This window comes from Equus quagga, chromosome 1, assembly GCF_021613505.1.
Source record: "Equus quagga isolate Etosha38 chromosome 1, UCLA_HA_Equagga_1.0, whole genome shotgun sequence".
NCBI classification, from domain to species: domain Eukaryota; kingdom Metazoa; phylum Chordata; class Mammalia; order Perissodactyla; family Equidae; genus Equus; species Equus quagga.
The window spans coordinates 182,352,257-182,367,257 of record NC_060267.1 but is presented as its reverse complement, the minus strand read 5'-3'; the positions used below and the strand labels follow the sequence as shown (position 1 = coordinate 182,367,257).

General features: G+C 49.5%; 1 protein-coding gene across 1 annotated transcript in view; it reads right to left on the bottom strand.

Moving 5' to 3' along the window:
- MED12L (mediator complex subunit 12L) overlaps nt 1-14,229 on the bottom strand; it is a 297,559-nt gene extending 283,330 nt beyond the window's left edge. Inside the window, exon 1 of the mRNA XM_046642173.1 lies at nt 14,024-14,229. Within this exon, the coding sequence (XP_046498129.1) occupies nt 14,024-14,122 (99 nt within the window). The 5' untranslated portion in view covers nt 14,123-14,229. The remainder of the gene's footprint in view (nt 1-14,023) is intronic.
- Nucleotides 14,230-15,001: the final 772 nt, after the last annotated feature.

Here is a 15,001-nt window from a genome sequence, read left to right as displayed (position 1 = left end):
GATCACTTCCTCACTTTGTTTCACTCTTTTATCTTTTCCCAGCTCCCATTGAGGGAACACTTCTAACCACTTCCAGTTTGGCACTGCCCAGTTCGAATCAATTATTGCTCAAGTAAATTCCTAAAATTTCAATATGCCTCAGTTTATCTCAGCAGTTCTGGTGTCAAAAGTGGGATCCAAAGGAGACCCCCAACAGACCCCAGGAGTAAGAAGCAGTCAGACAAAGATGCCCACGGAGCCCACCGCTCTCTCGCTGCATCTGGAGGTCGACGTGAGTCCCTCTCAGATCTGAGCTCTGCAATTTTTGCATTTGAAAGAGAGCTCTCCAAATTTATTTGAGCATTTCTTTCTCTGGACTGGGGCCAGGGACAGCCGACTTAAAAGAAATTGAACTGGGTCTGGGGTTGAACGGGGTCTGAGTTAAGCTAGACTGGATCCAGCACAAATCCTCAGGTAATAAGGAAAAAAAAAAGAAAACTGGGTTCCTCTTAGTCCAAACAATCTGGGACTCCTCCATCTGGAACTCTGGCTAATTATACACATTAAAATTATGGGCCCAGAACCTGTGTTTTTTCTGAACCACTGGGTTAACCCCACCAAAGGCAATCTTGAATTACAGCGGCCACAGTGGGGAACTTTTACTGTGGACAAGCCTGTTCATCTACGAGGTCCCCTGGGGAACAAAGGGTCCAATTTCTCCAAAACCAAGGGATGCATTTTTATATTGGTATGTAGGAGCTTCTAAGAAACTAAATGAATTAAAAATTAGCCCTTTAAGAGATTCTTTACAAAAGGCAAATGAAAAGCTTAAGCCACAAGCTGATGGCGAATCTAAAAAGAAGTGTGTCTGACTCAGTTGACCCTGACCACTCCTTCCCTCCACCCTCTCCCTAAACATTCTGAACCGAATAATCCCTTTACCCAGTTGCCTTTTCACCCTGAGGATGAGCTAGAGGTTCAACACATGCCTTTTAAAGGGAAGCCCTCCACTGCGACTGGAATACCAGATACAACCATCTTTTCTCCACGGTCACAGGCTGAAGTTAGGGCCATCATCAAAGAGTTTCCAAACCCTAAAGAGAATCCTCAAAAATGTTATGAGGAATTTAGAATTCTAACTGTAGCTTACAATCCGGGAACTCCTGAATCTCTATCAATTTATTCATACGACATTAGGACCTGGCAATGCCCGAAAATGGATGGCTGAAGCCAAATGGGAAGATCCCAAGAGCATGTTAAAGATCCACATGCTAATCACTCTGCCAGGGACGGCCCAAAATACACAAGAAAAATAGCCCAAGACCTACATCAAAGTATTGATAAGGTATTTCCTCAAAAGCCTGACTGGCCTATCACTCAATCTTGCAAACAGAAAAAGGATGAACCATTCTCAGACTATAAGACAAGAGTGGAGACCCTTTTTTTTTTTTTTTGAGCAAGATTAGCCCTGAGCTAACTGCTGCCAATCCTCCTCTTTTTGCTGAGGAAGACTGGCCCTGAGCTAACATCCGTGCCCATCTTCCTCTACTTTATATGTGGGACACCTGCCACAGCATGGTTTGCCAAGCGGTGCCATGTCCGCACCCGGGATCCGAACCGGAGAAGCCCAGGCCACTGAAGTAGAACGTGCGAACTTAACCACTGTGCCACTGGGCCGGCCCCTGGAACCCCTTTCTGTGAAACACTCTGGGCTTGCTTTATTGAATGCAGGCACAGAAAACCCCCTGACTTTCTTACTCATCTGGGGCCTCCAGCCTCAACTAAGCAGCCCATTCAAGAGACACAAGCTGGCCTGGGAAGCCACCCCTCTTGCTGAATTAACAGCCCCAGCTGAGAATTTTGAAAAAAATCTTGAAGCAAGATAAAACTCAAAGAGCCAAAGAACTTTTGGCCCTCCAGTTACAATGTCTCCCAGGCCTGAGAAGACCCCCACATACACAGCTCAAGCCAGAACCTCGAAGGCCTCACTCGGGAACACTGCGCCCCGAAACGTCTGCCTTCATTGAAAACAACCAGGGCCCTGGAAAGAGGAACGCCCCCTGCTGAACCCATTGTGCAACAGACCCCCACCTATTAATCTAGACTGTTCCTCCACTGAGGGAAGCCTTAAAAAATTTGATCACCAAAATAATACTAAGCACTGACGGGACTCTGAGGGATCCTCCGGTAAATTGCTCCCCATATACCTCCAAATGAGCAAGGGACAACTAAAACAAAAATTAATGGGGAATCCTGTACAGTACTGGCGGATACCGGAGCCACTTTATCTACTTTAATCCCCACTTTCACAAACAGCAAAGCCCCAGAGTAAAGAGAGTGTTTCTGTAGTGGGTTTCTAACCAAATTCAAAGGGTACCTGCGTCTAAACCAGTCCGGATGACACTGCGGCCATTTTCGGGAAACCATGCTTTCCTTCTGTGTGACACTGGCCCAGTAAACCTGTTAGGACAAGATCCGCCTTCTAAACTGAGGAGTCATATAAAATCTCAGGCGAGAAATGATCCTGGAATTTCCTGACCCTCTTGAACCTGAGCTGGTTTGCTCTCTGCAAGCAGGAATTGATGAAGCTGAGACTCTAAAGTATGAAAACCCCAACTCTCAGAAGTGCCGGAATGCCTATGGGCTTCTTGCTGAACCAACATAAGCAAAACTAAGAGCACTGAACCCATAAAACTCCAAATAGATCGTCCCAAACCCCTGTCTGGATAGCCTCAGTAGCCACCAAAACCAAAAGGCATGCTGGGGCTCTCACCACCTGGAGAGACTTAATTAAACAAGGACTTACAATTCCAGGCATTAGTCCCTGTAACACCCCATCTCACCCATTAAAAACCTAAACGGACGAGGCTGGAGACTTGTCCAGGAACTGCACGCAATCAATAAAATTGTGATTCCCAAGGGTCCCTGTAGTTCCAAATCCCAATACCTCATTATCTGACGTACCCACAGACTCAAAATGGCTCACAGTGGTGGATCTGTGCTCTGCTTTCTTTAGTATCCTGGTTGACAAGGAGAATTAATACGTATCCACCTACACTTGGAAAAGCCAACAGTCCACCTGGACTATAACGCCACAAGGGTTCGCTGAAGCCTCATCCTATTTTTCACAGGTTTTACATCAAGATTTGGCAAACTTACAGTTCCCTAAGAACTCTGCACTCATGCAATCTGTAGATGACTTAGTGCCATGTTCTCCTACACGGGAAGACTCAGAAACAGATTTGATTTACCTATTACAGTGATTAGCTTAGAGGGGCCATGAGGCCTCCAAGGAAAACCTTCAATTCTCAAAAGAGAAAGTGCACCACCCAGGACACGATTTGACCGCAGAAGGCATTTCCCTCTCACCTAAAAGAATGAACACCATCCAAAACTTCCCCAGACCTACCACTAAACACCAATGAAGGAGTTTCCTTGGACTTGTAGGATATTGCAGATCTTGGGTTCCAAATTTTTCTCTGATCCCAACTCCCCTGTATGAGCTTACAAGGAACTCAATTCCAGAGCACTTACCCTGGGAAGACAAGCACGAGCAAGCCTTTCGCTAATTAGAATCAGCCCTGCAACAAACTCCAGCCCTAGGGCTCCCAGGTCACACTCAACCTTTGACCTTATTTGTCCCGGAGCATGATAACAAGGCTGCAGAAATTCTAACAAGAGCGTGGAGGAAAACACAGACCTACTACCCACTATAGCTGACAATTAGACCCCGTAGCCAGGACATAGCCAAACTGTTTGCACAGGGGGTGAAGGGGAGCACTTACATGGGGATGAACAAGAAATAATAACACACAAGTGAAATTTCACAATGATGTAAACTATTATGAACTCAATAAAAAATAAAATTAAAAAACCGGCTTGAAAGCAGTAGCTGCAGCAGCTAAGCTGGTGGAAGCTTCAGCTGAACCGGTGTTAGGATATGACCAATAATCACAACAGCTCATGTCACGTCTACTACACTCCAACCAGACTCCACATTCTTCAGCAGCAGGCTGACATCGTATGACGTCCTTCTCCTTTTACCTTCTAACCTCTGTCTTAAGTGCTGCAACTTGCTCAACCCTGCTCCCCTGCTCCCCTTGCCTGACCAAGGTACAGATCACCATAACTGTGTAGGCGTGGCATCACGTCCTGAGTGACCCCTTGAGTTGACTTCAGGACACACCACTAGAAAACCTAGATTTGATACTCTCTCCATGGGTCCTATGCTAAGAATGCAGAAGGGAAACACCAAGCAGGATATGCTGGAACAAGTCAACACGAACTATTGGAAAGGCGAATCCTCCCCAAGTTAAGGCTGCTCAACAAGCAGAACCACATGCCCTCACTGGGGCTTGTCAGCCAAACAAAGAAAAACCAGGAAACATTTATACCAACAGCAGATATGCCTTTGAGGTGGTCCACAACTTTGGTATGTTATGGAAACAGAGAGGGTTCCTCAATCCTAGCAGAACCCCAATCGAAAATGGGCCCCAAGTAAATGAACTGCTCTCTGCCATTCTACTGCCTAAGTGAATTGCAATGATTAAAACTGAAGCTCACACTAGCAAAACAGAACCTGAGTATCAGGAAAATGCCCTAGCAGACTTGCCTGCTCCATCAGCTCACACTAAAACTGCTGCAATGTGCAGCTTCACTGAACTCCCTAAGATCGATTCTAAACAAATTACTTATGATAATCTATATAAAAGTCAAAATCAGGTACCAGAGCCGGAGCAACAATGTTGGGACCAACAAGGGTGCAAATTTAATGTTAAACAAGGACCCACTGACAGCCCGGACAGCCGCCTGGTTCTTCCTGAGTCTTTAAAAATTCTGCAACTCATCATGGCACAGATAAAAGGACCCAAATTATGAATAACTATTGGTGGGGTGACTGCTCCAAGGTCGCAAAATTGGTTTACAACCAATATCTGATATGTCAAACCGATAACCATGGAAAGACCACTAAGGTATTAGATGGAGCATTCCCACCAGCTACTGGACCTTTTGAACACTTACAAATGGACTCCATTCAACTGCCTCCCACAACGGGTTATCAATATGTTCTCATAATTGTTTGCACATCCTTAGGATGGACTAAAGCCTTCCCATACAGAAAGGCTGACGCCACAACCACGGCTAAGAAACTTTTATAAAATATATTTCCTTTATGGGGTATCCCCAAAGAAACCTCCAGTGACAGGGGACTTCATTTCACTAGACGAATAAATAAATAAGGCGCTGTTGACACAATGGCATTATGATTGTCCTTACCATCCTAAGTCATCTGGTAAAGTCAAACAGACAAACGGTAACTTAAAACTAAAGCTAACTAGATTAACAGAATCCAGGGGCCGGCCCTGGCCCAAAGTTCTACCATGGGTTTTGATAGCAGTTAGATCAATATCTATGGGAAAGCACAAATTAACCCCTTACAAAACAGTGACAGGAAGACTAGGCCTTTGACAATAGAACCACATGTGTCTCCCGTACTCATAAATTCTGATATGACTCAGTATTGTAAAGCTTTAATGCATTATGAAAAAGTGTGTTTCCACCAGGTTTACCTGGAAGCTTTCCATGACTCTTCCACAGATGGTTGAACCTTTCACAACTTAGAACCTGGAGAGTGGGTCTTCTGGAAACACCTGAGAAAGACTGCCCTTGAACTTCCTTGGAAGGGACCATACCAGGTTCTGGTCACCACCAAGATGGCAGCCAAACTTCAGGGACTTGAAGCTTGGGTCCACATCTCCCAATTGAAAAGGGCCCCTCCAGACTCTTGGAGCTGCATACCAGCCGGAGATGTAAAGTTAGAACTGACCAGGGAGATTCCTCCCCAGAAGTAGATGATATCTTAAGGTGGACAGCTCTCCCAAGATCACCGATCAAGATCTTCATCTCCAGGATGAAACCTTTACCCTTTTTGCCTATATGCTTCCTGCTTCTTCTACTAATGCTGGGAAGACAACACTGTAATTAGGTCTTCACAAACAGCAGCCACTGCAAGAAACCTAACTAACTGCTGAATTGGTCACGCTAAACCAAAATCAGTGCCCGAAGGGAGAGACCCTTAGTTCACCCTATAAGTAATTTCACTGGAATCCCAAATGCCACTGTAGGTCCACAGATCCCTTTCATAAAGTTAAAATACTAATCATCAGACCCCCAAATCCCTGCCTCAATTTAACCAACCCTGGGATGGGAAAACGAGATCCACTGAACACACGTCAAAGACACGGCAGAGCAGCCAGTGTAAATCAGACCATTTGTGGGCTGGCTGTGAGGCCCACACATGTAGGTGGTCTTTCAACATGTGATAATACAGTATTTGAGTCTTGTTGAATGATGCTAACACCTCCACACCGACGATAAATGCTAACACTTATGAGGGAGACCTATGTACACCTCCTAGTTTCTTCTTTCTGTGTAAAAGTTTTGGCAATGCCCCCTATGTTTGGGCAACTCATTGTCTTGACAGCTGGAGGATGGAAAGACACTGTGCACTTGCTGTATTTACTATTCCACTGTGCCTTCATAATAACTCAAAAACTCAACATTGGTCCACTCCCTTGAATTTACACTATCAACCAAAAAGTTTACCAGCGGATGTTAACCCCTCTGGACAGACATCATTTGGCTGGTCCTTTCTTCCTTAGCTTGGAGTTAGTACAAGTGAACATATGATTAGAAACTTACCCTTAGCTCTGACAACCACCACTGAGTCTAACACTAAGGCCACGGCTAGACAACCAAAGACCCCAGGCTCTCTGGCTAAGGCACTTTTGGATAAGGGAGCTGCTTTCGGTTACTTGTTGGCTGAACACAGAAGAGCCTGTGCCATAGCAAATACCTCCTGCTGTACCCAGATCAACCCCTCTGATACTGTAGAAGCTCAAATACAAGAAATTAACATAAAGCCGCTTGGCTAAAACAGGCTGATGCCCCTTCAGGTACATTCTTCGATTTACTTGATACCAACTGGTTTGGTTCATGAGAGCCCTGGCTGAGGAGAGTACTTCAGTCTCCTGGATTATCCTCCTAATAGTCACCAGTGCAGTCTCCCTGGTGCACGACATCCTCCAAAGGTCTTCAACGCACGTTCACGCCATCAGGAGCACATCTCTGCACTTGGAGAAACTGAAACAAGATGAACAACGGGACACACGGCAAAAGCAATCCTTCCAGGGATCTGACATCAGAACCAATGGGTTTCAGGACGAGACAAGAGCGATTTGGCTCTGATAGTGACTGTGAGTGGCCCTGATACCAAATTTTTAGTCAATCTCTCCTGTATGAGAGGATGACCAAAAGGGAGGAATTGTTAATTAAACTAGGAGGCCATTAGACTGAGGTGGCTCTAATGCCATGGTGCCTACGTAAGCAAACCAAAACCTCACAGTAAAGGCCTCACAGTTACGAGAGCAAAACCTAAGGTCAACCAACACCAACAGCCAACGGGGCTTCAAGCTACAGGCAAGGCATCATTCCCGACCTCGCTTCCACCTTTTCTCTATGAAAATCTTTCCCCAGCTTCCATTGACAGAGAACTTCTAACCACCGCTGGGTTTGGTGCTGCCCAATTCAAATCAGTTTTTGCTCAAACTCCTAAAATTTTAACATGCCTCAGTTTATCTTTTAATAGCTCACGTGTGCAGGCACATGCACGAGAAGGACTGACAACCGCTTCAACTAAAATCCTGGGACGCTGTTCATCCTCCTCTTCTCCTACTTAGTGCTCACCCAACGCAGCTGGCCTCTCCGACCTCACTTCCTGGTCCTCCCACTTCCTAAAGGATCACATTTCGTCTGCACAGGTGCCAGCCTAAGTGAAATACCCAAGAAGCTAAAGGGCAACAGTGGCTACACCCCAAATTAACACCTTCCCATTAACAGTCCCCAAAGAGCCCAGGCCCACAGTCAAGAGAAAACTCTGCTGCCCCAAACAAGTTCAAAGACCCTCCTCGTGCGACGAGGGACAAGAAAACTCCGCTGTCCTGGGCCCCCGTTTAGCCAAGTGCATGCAGGAGGGAGCTGCGGATATTTCAAGACCAACGCATGGAATTCTCTCTGCTTTGAGCGTGCACAGCTGACAGAAAACAAGCCCACGCTGGGACCCAGCTACCAGAACAGCACCTCAGGGGGGAAAGTTGCTAAACTCGCTTGCACTATTTTGTCCCAGAAGGTACTAATGCTTCAAATAGTCTATGTGTCTAAAGACTCTACCACCTCAAATAGCAGGAGCAGGGACGAATAAGGGGGGGTCTGGTTTACAACGTTCTCTACAGATAAAGACACACACTAAAGCAACGGTTCTCCAACTTAATATGTTCAGAAATCACCTAGAAAGCTTGTTTAAAATGCAAATTCCTCAGCCTCCTTCCCAGAAATTCTGACTCAGCAGGTCTGGGGTGGAGATGGGGCATTGTGTCTGCGTCGTTAACCAGCATCTTTGACAAGTCTGCTGCAGGTGCTGACAGACCCTGAGAAATGACAACCACCTCCGCTCCTCCTCCTCGGCCATAAGAATGGGTGGCAACACTGCTGTGAGCAGCAGGCTGAAGCGAGGCCTCCGACCCGGTGCTTCCTGCACTGGTTCTGGCCTGAGTCTCCTGAGGCAGAGTTAACCACACGCATGGTCCTCCCTGAGGTCTGCAGCCCTGGGCCGGCCAATTAATCCCAGGGAAGCTTTCACCCGAACCATCTCTGTCTTTTGGTCCCCCAGGCAACTGGTCAACCTGTCCTCTCTCCCAGGCAGCTTCATCAACATCCTCCCTCTCCAAGATAATAAAGAAGCAAATTTCCACCTCCCCTCACCCCACCTCCCCAGCTGTCTCTAAAATAAGCATTTAATGTGTTTTAAGAGTTTAGATGCTAACAAGAAAGCTAACAGGCTTTACCAAAATAAAACAAGCATTGGGACAGTTAAATGTTATAAATACTCACAATTGCTCATTAAGAGTTATTTCTGCATTTTATTAATTTCTTCAAGAACTATTTACCGAGCACCTCATCTGATCCCAGGCACTTGGCGGTTCACACTGTGAACACCACGGACAAAGCCCTGCTCTCGGGCAGGTGACATCCTAGTGTGGACAGAAGACCACAGGGAGAATGAGCAACCTGAGGATGGGACCCAGACAGCAACAGGCACGGCGGAGCACTGACACAAGATAACAGACTACCAGGGATGAGGGAAGATGGGTTACAAGAACAGCCTCCCTGCAAGGGAGGCTCTAGGAGCCAAATGACAGGAAACGTGACGGCAGGGGCAGCAAGGGACAGGAGCCAAGACACAAAAGAGCTGGGCCTGTTGGAAGAAGAGTAGGCCAGTGGTCCCACCACACAGCCAGGAGGGAGATGAGCAAGCCGGGAAGGGGCGACTCAAGGCCCAGAGGCCAGGTCTCGAAGGGCAGGGTCTGGGGGTACAATGGGGAGCCCCAGGGTCACTGAATGAGGGAGAGGTTACCCTAACAGCAGCTGACCTGTACTGAGCACGTCCATGTGCCAGGCATGCCCAAATCTCATTGTATCTTCCCAACAACCCGGGAAGTGGGAACAAATATGAGCCCCATTCCACAAGTGAGATAGGAGTGAAACAGGCAGTAAGTGACGGAGCAGAACTCAAAGCCAGGCAGTCGGGCTCCAGGCGGTGGCTGTGGAAGTGAGCAAGAACCACACTGGGAGGGCCTTGAAGGCTGAGGTGAGGGGTGTGTGTTTTATCCCAAGTGTGATGGGAAGCGCCTGGAGGGGACTGAGACTTCTCGACTCATCCCTGAGATCTGAGCAGAGAGAGGTACAACTTCTGGGAAAAACCCACCAGGCACTGGCTGGGCTGGCTGATAAACCCACGGCAGCAGCTCAGCCAGAGACACAGATGCCCGTCCCACCCTGCCGCCCACCTGGCAGAACTCCCCAGCACTGCAGAACTGGATGCCTCCTCTCTAGGTCAGAGTTCCCACAGTGGGCCAACCCGACCTGGCAGCCCCAGCAGATCACCTGGGATCTTCTCAGAAATGCAAATCATGGGGCCCCACCTCAGACCCACTGAATCTGAAAAACGCAGCCATCTGTTCTTAACAAGCCCTGCAAGTGACTCAGAGGTGTCAAGTTTGAGAACCGCTGCTCTGGGCTACCCACATGCAGACGCCACTGGCCCCACCACAACCCCCCCGCCCCCCTGCCACCTCAACTCCCTACCCCAGCCCCTCTCCCACCTCCTCCCCTCCCAAGTCATGCTGTACTTGTCCTTCAGCAACCTCTGCACTACACCAGGCCATCCTCCCCTCAGGACCCTGCTGGGGGGGCTCTATGGCTCCTGATGCCTGGAAATCTCACTACTGTCCCAACCTGTTTTACTAACTAATTTGATTTCCTGAAAATATTTACCATTCAGCTGCTTAGGCCTCTTCTACCCCGGAGTAAGTCCTCCTACTTCTAGGGTTTAATTTCACTTTCAGCCTGTGGCCTCCAAGGTAGACGTCAAGGATAATCTCTGTCTTAACCTCGACTTTCCCTAACAGCCCTCAGTCACCAGATTTCCTTTCTATTCGTTCATTCCTACTTTCATTCACACATTCCAGCAAGTACTCAAGCCCTCAGCCTCCGGGGGGGCTGACCGCACCAGGCGCCAGGTGCTTCAATGATGCCCCAGCAGCTCTCATTCCTGCCCTCTGAAACTGACCCATCAGTGGGGGATGGCCACATGCAAATAAACAGAATTCAAGCAACACACTCAAACTAACGGCCTCTGAGGCGGGGGCTGGGCTGAGACCCGAAGGATGAAGAGGAGGCAGGCCTGGCCACAGTTTATAAGAGCAGATGTGCATGTGGAATCCTCTAGTCCAGGCACTCTACGTGGATTATCCACATAAGCTTCCAACAGCCCTATGGAGTAGGTAGTATTCTCATCCCCACTCTACAAGAGGGGATACTGAGGCACAAGGAAGAATAAGGAGCATGTAAACAGCAGAGCCAGGACTCAAACGCAGGCAGGCAGGCAGGCAGGTTCCAGAGCCTTCCCTCCTAACCCCAGGCTAAGGTGAAAAGAGCAGGGTCGAATCGTGGGGGTGGATAGCAGACAGGTGTCCAGGCAGACAGAGCAGCATGTGTAAGGGCCCTGGGGCAGAGAGAAGTCAACCTGAACCAGAAAGGAAGTTGGGCATATTGGTGAAAGTGGGGAGCAGAAGATGGATTGGAAATATATTTGGAAACTGGACAAGATATTCTGACATGTATTATGGGATGCAAGGGAGAAGGCAGAATCCAGGATGACTCCCAGTTTTCTGATTCCCTGGTTTCAAGGCTTGAGGACAGTCTACGAAGGGCGAAGTATTATAACACAATATACACTACATCCCCGTGGAGTACTGATGCACAGGAAGCTCTCAAATGAGTATCACCAATCCATCAAGCAGCTTGAAGCTCCCAGCTCCCTCCACCCCCGGTCCTCTGCAGGGGGTCTTCATTCAAGGGTTCCACCCTACCCCTGGGAGCTATTTTTCAGAACACTATTTGCACGGGTTAACACCAACAATCAAAGTTATAGCTACAGTAATGAGAATAGCTTCCACCAGGAGGATATATACACATCAAATCCATGACTTCATGTTTGTTACTGCTTAGGAAACAAAAAGTTTCTTAAAAGTTAACATAAAGAGGGGATCGGCCCAGTGCCATAGTGGTTAGATTCACCCGCTCACCTTCAGAGGCCTGGGGTTCACAGGTTCGGATCCTGGGTGCGAACCTATACACCGTTCATGAGGCCATGCTGTAGCGGCGTCCCATATACAAAGTAGAGGAAGATTGGCACAGATGTTAGCTCACTGACAATCTTCCTCAAGCAAAAACAGGAAGATTGGCAATAGATGTAAGCCCAAGGCCAATCTTCCTCACCAAAAAAAAAAGTTAAAGAAAACACTAGAATGAAAGTGCAGGTGATACAAGGATCAGGCAGCAATCCTGAGGTAATACATAAATAACCAAAGTCTGTGCAACCCTGCTCACCACACCACCCAAGCACTGCCCGGCACCTGTTCCATACTGTACTCAAATTTGGCTACAGTCACACCTAACTGACTCTGCTCCAGAGAGAAAATGCTGGCTGCCTTGGGGGAAAGGGAATAATGTCAGAACAACACGATTTAGCAGAAATCATCCTTAGCACAGTACTGGTCTCGACACAAACCAGCCGCTCTGCTGATTCACCAGCACCCTGATGAAGGCAGGTAAGCCCTTCTGGGCCTCAGTTTCACTTTGTCAAAAGGAAGTTACAAAAAGTAGGCTCTGAGATCACTTCCAGTTTTAGAATTCTACTGAATGTTGTGACACCCTAAAACACAAAATTATTTTTTCCAGAATCATAAAGGCCCCAATCTTAAAGGACAGTGGACCTGAGGAATAAATGCTATGTAAGTCCACATGGCATCTCTGGCCACCATCCCTTAACTGGGGAGATGCTATCAATTATGCTGCCCTCTGGACAGACGTGGCAAGACATTAATTACGAGATGATAAAGACCAGCCAACCAATGTCTCTGTCCCCAGCAAAACTTTAAGAATTTCCCGCCACTAATTTTTAAGTTATTGACTTTCTTTACACTTAGTCTTTGGTGTCTGTTATTTCTAGTCCTTAACAATTAACTTTATTCTGGGTGGGAGTAGCAGGGAGCAAAATCTGCAGAGCCCCACCAACTCCTATCCTCACGTCAAGCCTCTGCTGATAGCTACCTCAACTAAAATCTCAGTTTCAATCTGAACGTCAAGCCTCTGCTGATAGCTACCTGTAAAACCTCAGTTTCAATCTGAACAGCTCCCGGAGGTTCAGACACTAGCTAATGAGCTAAGTTGTCACTCCTTATTTCTTAGAAACATGAACAGTTTAGCCAGAACAAGCATTCTTCCTCTATTGCTGAAACAGATACATCTGTCAAAAGAGAAGTCCTAGAGAGCCCTCCTGTGCCTTCTTTCTAAAGCTGGTTCTATGATGTCAGTGGGCCTGTAAACTTTTAATAGAAGGCTTTTAGATTTCCAGCAAGAGAAGTTCTGCAATGTCCCCTCTTGGTGTTTAGCTGAAGAAACAGGATGGGTGGGCTGCAGCTGGCAAACTCAGAAAGCCCAGCTGGGTAGCAGGTGATAAAAAGAAGGAAAAAAAAAAAAGGGCAAATCCCTAGGCAAATTGTGTAGCCAAGGGTGATCATTATAACTGGAGAGTTGTTACATAATTACTTGTTAACTGCTGACAAACACGTACATGGCTACAAAATGCCATGGTTACTCTAGCCATAGAAGCTGGCCTACCGAGCGCAAGAAGCAAAGTTTCTCCAATTAATTTCACTCAAAGAAATAAGCAATCCTGCGAACTACTCCCTTCCAAGGTAACCTGCCTGCTTTTACATACACAAGACCGCCTCCAGCGATTAAGCCAATCGCCTCTAGGGACGAAAATCAGTGTTTCCCCTTAATATTGATTTTTAGAGGGGAGAGGGGTTACAGAAAAAAAGTACATTCAAAGAGCTAAATATTTATCACCTGGATAAAAAGGACTTCCACTCCAAACTGGAAAATTTGAACAGACAAGTTCCCTCCCCCCACCCCACCCCCCCGTCCCTGCTCTACTGGCGCAAAACGCAAGACCTGTGTCGGATGCACTGCATTCCAACATTTTTCAAAAAGTTTACAAGGATTTACAGAAGCGGCGGGGAGGAAAATAAAACCAGCAGAAGCGGGGGAGAGCGAGCAGAAGGGTTTCGGCAAGGAAGGAGACGGCGAAGCGCCCGCGGCGCAGTGCAAGGCCCGGGAACCGGGAGGCGACCCGGCACCCGGAGAGCGAGCGCCCCAGCGCAGCGCGGGGACTGACAGCCGCTCGAGCTGCGCTGCCGGGGTCTCCCGGCCCCCTAGCCCGGCCCCAGCCGCCTGCCCGCGCCCCCCCGCCCCCGACCCTTCCCCCGCAGCGCCGGCGATGCCCGCTGGGCCAACTTGGCCCCGGGTCAGCGCTGCGGAGCGCGGCCTCGGCTGCCGGGGAGGCCGCCGGCGCCCTTACCTCCTTCTGCTTGGGGTCCTGTGGGTAGACGTCGGGCGGCCCGAGCCGGGGGCGTTTCAGCGGCCTCTGCTCATAGCTGAGAAGCCCGAAGGCGGCCATGATCTCTCATGTTAACCGGCGAAATGAATGAGAGTTGGAGCTGGAGCAGCCGCCTCTGAGCACCAGGGAGCAGCACTTTGCAGACAGACTCCCTCGCTCCCCCTCCTCGCTCGCTCGCTCGCTCGCTCGCTGTGGCGCTGCAGGCAGGAAGAAAGCAGGTTGGATGCTGCCGCTGCCAGGCACGCAGACTCGCACGGATGGGGCAGCCTTCGGCGGGTCCCCGGCGGCGCTGGAGCCCCGGGACGCAGCGCTCCGGGGCGGCGGCGGAGGGGCTGGAGGTCCGCCTGGGTCCTCCGCGGCCCTTGCCTCCCGTCCCCCCAACCCTGTCCCCAGGGGTAGGAGCAGCTGATGGGAACGTGTGACTTTTTTCACCAATGGACCCAAACACACCCCAGCCGAGCGCAGGGTGGGGGTGGGGGAGGGGCACGGGGGGAAAAAAAACTTTTCTTGGCGCCCAGGCGGGTGGTTCAAGTGCTCGCCCCAGGCGAGGGTGGCCCTCCCGCCCGAGGAAGGGACTGCGGAGCGGCCCGCCCCCGCCCCTCCACCTCGGCAGGGGTCCTTTCCCCGCCGCCACGCGCCCCGCAGACCCCGCCACCTGGGCGCCGACCCGGCCGGGGCGGAGGGAGCGAGGCCTGGAGGGGATGAGGAGGCAGGGATGCGGCCGGTGCCTCCTGGACGCCCGCCGGGCTCCGCTGGCGCATCGGCGGCTCGGGTCCCCTCGGTGGCTCCGGGCAGGCGCCGAGGCGCGCAGCTGGCGGTCGCGGCGGCTGGAGGGGGCCGTGCTCACGGTGGCGCGGGGCCGACTTAACCCCTTGCTGCCCCTCCAGGGGCCGGGAGGAGGGGGTGAGGAGGGTGGGCGGTGAGCGCCGACGGGGGGCT